General features: G+C 48.7%; 1 protein-coding gene across 2 annotated transcripts in view; it reads left to right on the forward strand.

Moving 5' to 3' along the window:
• Positions 1-6,000, forward strand: part of lama4 (laminin, alpha 4) — a 57,981-nt gene that overhangs the window by 37,720 nt on the left and 14,261 nt on the right. For both annotated transcript variants that reach the window (XM_017688004.2, XM_017688003.2), the window contains exons 18-25: positions 1,390-1,506; positions 1,898-2,083; positions 2,931-3,070; positions 3,500-3,664; positions 3,939-4,084; positions 4,171-4,333; positions 4,784-4,917; positions 5,771-5,942. In XM_017688004.2, coding sequence (XP_017543493.1) covers positions 1,390-1,506; positions 1,898-2,083; positions 2,931-3,070; positions 3,500-3,664; positions 3,939-4,084; positions 4,171-4,333; positions 4,784-4,917; positions 5,771-5,942 — 1,223 coding nt within the window. The remainder of the gene's footprint in view (positions 1-1,389; positions 1,507-1,897; positions 2,084-2,930; positions 3,071-3,499; positions 3,665-3,938; positions 4,085-4,170; positions 4,334-4,783; positions 4,918-5,770; positions 5,943-6,000) is intronic.

Here is a 6,000-nt window from a genome sequence, read left to right on the forward strand (position 1 = left end):
CTCCAACACACTGACACCCCAATACTCCAACACACTGACACCCCAATACTCCAACACACCGAACCACAGACACACTGACACACCGACGCCCAGACACACAGACACACCGACACACTGACACACCGACACACTGACACACCGATGCCCTGACACACTGACACCCCAATACTCCAACACACTGACACCCCAATACTCCAACACACTGACACCCCAATACTCCAACACACCGAACCACAGACACACTGACACACCGACGCCCAGACACACCGACACACCGACACACTGACACACCGATGCCCTGACACACTGACACACCGACACACTGACACACCGATGCCCTGACACACTGACACCCCAATACTCCAACACACTGACACCCCAATACCCAATACTCCAACACACTGACACCCCAATACTCCAACACACTGACACCCCAATACTCCAACACACCGAACCACAGACACACTGACACACCGACGCCCAGACACACAGACACACCGACACACTGACACACCGACACACTGACACACCGATGCCCTGACACACTGACACCCCAATACTCCAACACACTGACACCCCAATACTCCAACACACTGACACACCGACGCCCAGACACCCCGACACACCGACGCCCAGACACACAGACACACTGACACACCGATGCCCTGACACACTGACACCCCAATACTCCAACACACTGACACCCCAATACTCCAACACACTGACACCCCAATACTCCAACACACCGAACCACAGACACACTGACACACCGACGCCCAGACACACAGACACACCGACACACTGACACACCGACACACTGACACACCGATGCCCTGACACACTGACACCCCAATACTCCAACACACTGACACCCCAATACTCCAACACACTGACACACCGACGCCCAGACACCCCGACACACCGACGCCCAGACACACAGACACACTGACACACCGATGCCCTGACACTCTGACACACTGACACCCCAATACTCCATCACACTGACACCCCGACACACTGACATATGGACACCCCAACACACACACACACAGATACAGTGACACACTGACACACAGACACTGACACACAGACACACTGACACACAGATACACTGACACAGACACACAGCCACACCAACACAGACACACAGCCACACCAACACACCGACACACAGACACCCCGACACACAGACACCCCGACACACAGACACCCTGACACACTGCCACACCAACACACAGACACCCTGACACACTGCCACACCAACACACAGACACCCTGACACACTGACACAGCAACACACAGACACCCTGACACACTGACACATTGTGCCTCTGTCTGTCTGTGTTTCTGTCTGAGTGGTCTTTGCTGTGACTCTTCTCTGATTTACAGAGGTGGAGCTGAACGTTGTCGACACTATCAAATACATAGAAGAGACCAAAGAAATGATGGAAAGGTCCAGCAGACACCTGGCAGATATTCTTAAAGACATCAACACTGTAAACGAAGGTAGGAGAGACCAGCTCACCTGGACAGAGCCTGAAAGAACCTGGAAAAACCTGGAAAACTCAAAAAACTTGGAAACCTATAGACTCGTTTTCCAGTCGTGGAAATTAAGAAAATGTACTGAATGTCCTGGAAGTATTAGAGATGTTATATTTAACATTAAAGCCCACCAATTAGCATCATGCCTCAGTCATCACTCGCTGTCCTCACAGCGTGTGGAGCTGTTCAGTTATAATAGAGCTGAACTGTGGCTTTAATGTGAATGTCTGTGTGTTTGCGTGTGTGCGTGCTTGTGTGTGTGTGTGTGTGTGTGCGTGTGTGCATGCGTGCGTGCGTGCGTGCGTGTGTGCGTGCGTGCGTGTGTGTGTGCGTGTGTGCATGTGTGTGTGGTCAGGACGCAGGCCGTCCCAGCTGCAGCTCACTCAGGAGGAGGCGGCAGACAGTCTGAACCGGTCAGCGGAGGTGCTGAACACAGTGACCCCCATCAGAGAGAGAGTGGAGGAGTGGGACAGGGACATGAGGAGCAATCTGTACTCCACACAGGCCTATGAGCAGGCCGTCAGCTCCGCCCACGACACAGGTACCTCACACACACACTGAGGATAAACACTTGATCTGACTGAGTATTCAGGCCAGATGACCCAAACCCATATTTCCTTACTTTAGGGACCGTATAGGTATCAATGCAACACCACTCGCGTATGAAAGCCTGATTCGGCCCAGAAGTGTCGGCTATCTGTAGAATGAGTAGAACTAACGAATGTGGCCCAAATCTGGCCCAACTGCATTGTTGTTCCACAACCTTCATGGCAGAATTGGCCCAGATATTGACCTTAGGAATAACTGTACACAGCTCTGGCCTGCATGTCTAATAATATGCAGTCAGTCTGAAAACTGAATTATTATCTTCATAAACAAAATTTGATTTTATGATTTAAATGTTTTGAAAAATTAAAACCATGTTGCAAAATTAGGCTTTTAAAACTTTAAAACAGCTTAATATTAAAGATAGAAAATACACTGTCTGTCTGTGTGTGTGTGCGTGTGTCTGTGTGTGTGTGTTTCTGTGTGTGTGTGTGTGTGTGTGTATGTCTGTGTGTGCGTCTGTGTGTGTGTGTGTGTTTCTGTGTGTGTCTGTGTGTGTATGCGCATGTGTGTGTGTGTCTGTGTATGCATGTCTGTGTGTTTGTGTGTGTGTGTGTGTGTGTGTGTTTCTGTGTGTGTGTGTGTGTGTCTGTGTGTGTTTCTGTGTGTGTCTGTGTGTGTATGCGCGTGTGTGTGTGCGTGTGTGTGTGGGTGTGTGTGTGTGTCTGTGTGTGTTTCTGTGTGTGTGTGTTTCTGTGTGTGTCTGTGTGTGTATGCGCGCGTGTGTGTGTGTGTACGTGTGTTTCTGTGTGTGTGTGTGCGTTTGTGTGTGTGTGTGTTAGTGGAGAACCTGTCTGAGATTGTCCCTGAGCTGCTGACTAAGCTGCGTGTCGTGGAGGAGAAGAAGCCGATAAACAACGTCACCACCAACATCATGAGGATCCGGGAGCTGATCGCTCAGGCTCGCAGTGTCGCCCGCAAGGTACTCAGCTCACACTCACCTGCAGGACCCCCACAGAGCCGGATTAAACTCACAAACCCCCCGCAGCGTGGCGCTCCTCTAACACAGAGATAGGAAACACAGCACCTGACAGAAAGACCACATACTGATCTACTGAACTGACCCACGTGGACATCAACGACTCTATTCTAATGGCTCAGGGATGTACCTGCCCCTGCCCACATACACTCACTGACCACTGTATCAGCTCCACTGACCACAGAGTCTCACTCTGTAGTTCTACAGTTACAGACTGTAGTCCATCTGTTTCTCTGATACTCTGTTAGCCTGTTCTTCAGTGGGCAGATCTGCATCCGTATTGAATGTTGAGATAAATGAGCCTTTAGTGGTTGTACTTCATTGATAACGCTGTTAATGCCAATAATAAAACTGTGTTCTTTATGTTTTCAGATCCAGGTGTCGATGAAGTTTAACGGTCAGTCTGCTGTGGAGGTCCAGCCCCCGCCAAGTGCAGATGATCTAAAGGCAGTGACCTCCATCAGCCTTTACGTTCGAGTGGATCCAGACAAAGACCCCATCGAGGATCGATTCCTGCTGTACCTCGGAGATAAGAATGTAAGAGCACCACCTGGAGGACGGGAGGAGAGCAACACCCACTCACTAGTTTTTCATAATACTAATTCATACAAGAATATTTCATAGTAGACACTGAATAATTCATTAGTGGGTACTGAATAATTCATTAGTGGGTACTGAATAATTCATTAGTGGGTACTGAATAATTCATTAGTGGGTACTGAATAATTCATTAGTGGGTACTGAATCTTTAAAGCAACAAACTGCTGCAAACATGTGTTTGCATTTATGTTTGTGTTTGTGTTGATCACAGGGTCGTAAGGACTACATGGGTCTGGCTATAAAGAACGATAACCTGGTGTTCGTTTATAATCTGGGAGGAGAAGATGTGGAGATTCCGCTGAGCTCCAAAGCGGTCAGCTCATGGCCTCCAGTCTTCAACCTGGTCAGAGTGGAGAGGTAATGATTTCCAAGCTCGTCCTGCAGGCTGGGGCGCTGATCCTGAAATGCCGATGCTATAATGACCGTCTCCTCTGTCTCTTCAGGCTGGGTCGCCATGGTAAAGTGTTCCTGACCGTGCCCAGCCAGCAGACCGTCGCCGAGCAGAAGTTCATCCAAAAAGGTGAAGCGGGCGGCACAGACTCTCTGTTCCACCTGGACCCCAAAGAGACCGTCTTCATCGTGGGGGGGGTTCCACCTGATGTCAAGGTGAGTTTCACCTCTTTTACATATATAAGATCAATATATATAAACATGTAACATATGATATATAAACATGTAACATATGACATAGCATCAGAGTAAATACAAATAAACATAAATACAGGATAAAGTGAGCAGAATGTGTTGTTATTAAATCTTCTGCAGTATCCTTCATCCTCCTCGTCTGTTTTCTTTTACCTTTTACTCTGTTGTTATTATTATTATTATTATTATTATTATTATTATTATTACTACTACTGGTAATAACACAATGTTTTCCGTGGGTTTTCCCAGCAGGGATATTCAGGGTTCATCCACTATTCTCCCATTGTCTGTGATTATTCACAGTCATGTCAGTAACCGGTCAGTAATCTGCGCCTGTGTGACCGTTTGATGATGATTCTGATGGATGGCGGCTGATGCCATCGCTCTGTTTTGCTCTGTGTTTGGGTGTAGCTGCCTCCTGCTCTCAGTCTGGCTCCGTTTGTGGGCTGTGTTGAACTGGCCACTCTCAATAATGATGTCATCAGCCTCTACAACTTCAAGAAGCTGCACAAGATGGACGTGGCATCATCACCGCCGTGTCCGAGGTACATCACTGACTTCCAAGCTGAGCCTCACCTTCAATTTGTGTTTTCTGTCTTTTTCTGTATTTCCGAGAATAAAAGTGGTTTATTAATAAATTCTTTCCAGTTATTTAACAGACTAATGGGCTCAGTCTGCAGGTAAACACGCCTTCCATGCATCCAGAGTCAAATTGTCCCCCGTTCAATGGTCAGCCGTTTCAGCGACCCACAAAAAGTCCAGGCAGAATTGGACCAAAGTCCGAGCAGAGAGTCCTCAGGCATGCAGGGGCACGCAGCCGCCCCCTCACAGTCCACTGTCCCAGTAAAAACACACAAAGTGCACATCGCCGGTCCTCCCTCGATGCTGCGTCCTCCTCCCCAGCACAGCAGAGCTCCTCGGGGCTCACAGCGTCACTCCTCACACTGCTGGGGGCAACAACAGCTGCGCCTTCTGCACCACAACAGCAACACTAACTCAGCTGAGCCAATAGTGGGACCACGTGGTATTATATGTAGTAAAGAGGGAGAGGCAGAGGCACGATGCAAGTTCAAGTCCAGATTTTGTTGAAATCCAAACAAAATAGAATCCACAAAGCTGAAGAAAGACTATGAACTGGGCCTGAGAGACCAAAGCACCAAGCAAATACACAGGCAACACTCAAAAAACACCTGGGGCTAATGAGGGGGAGGAGCTACAGACTAGAGACAGGTGAGACAGACAACCAGAGCTGGACAGGGGAGGAGACAGGAACGAAAGCGAGATGAAAAGCACACGGCAGGACACACGACGGAGGAGACATGGACAGTGATGAGGGAAAGACAGGATGTTGTGCTGTAACTCATTATTATAACAGCTAACAGTCGTTTCTCTCTGCAGGCACAAGCTGGCGTTCACTCAGGGCCGCGCCACCAGTTATCTGTTTGATGGAATGGGTTATGCTCTGGTCCAGAACATTGAGAGACGGGGCAGAATTGGAGTGGTCACCCGCTTCGATATCGAAGTACGAACAGTCTCCAATGACGGCATCCTCTTCCTCATGGTCAACCAGGTGAATATGGATTTATTACGAGTGTTTACTCGGTAACGCTGCACAGTCTGAACCCTCC

This window comes from Pygocentrus nattereri, chromosome 4, assembly GCF_015220715.1.
Source record: "Pygocentrus nattereri isolate fPygNat1 chromosome 4, fPygNat1.pri, whole genome shotgun sequence".
Lineage (NCBI taxonomy): Eukaryota > Metazoa > Chordata > Actinopteri > Characiformes > Serrasalmidae > Pygocentrus > Pygocentrus nattereri.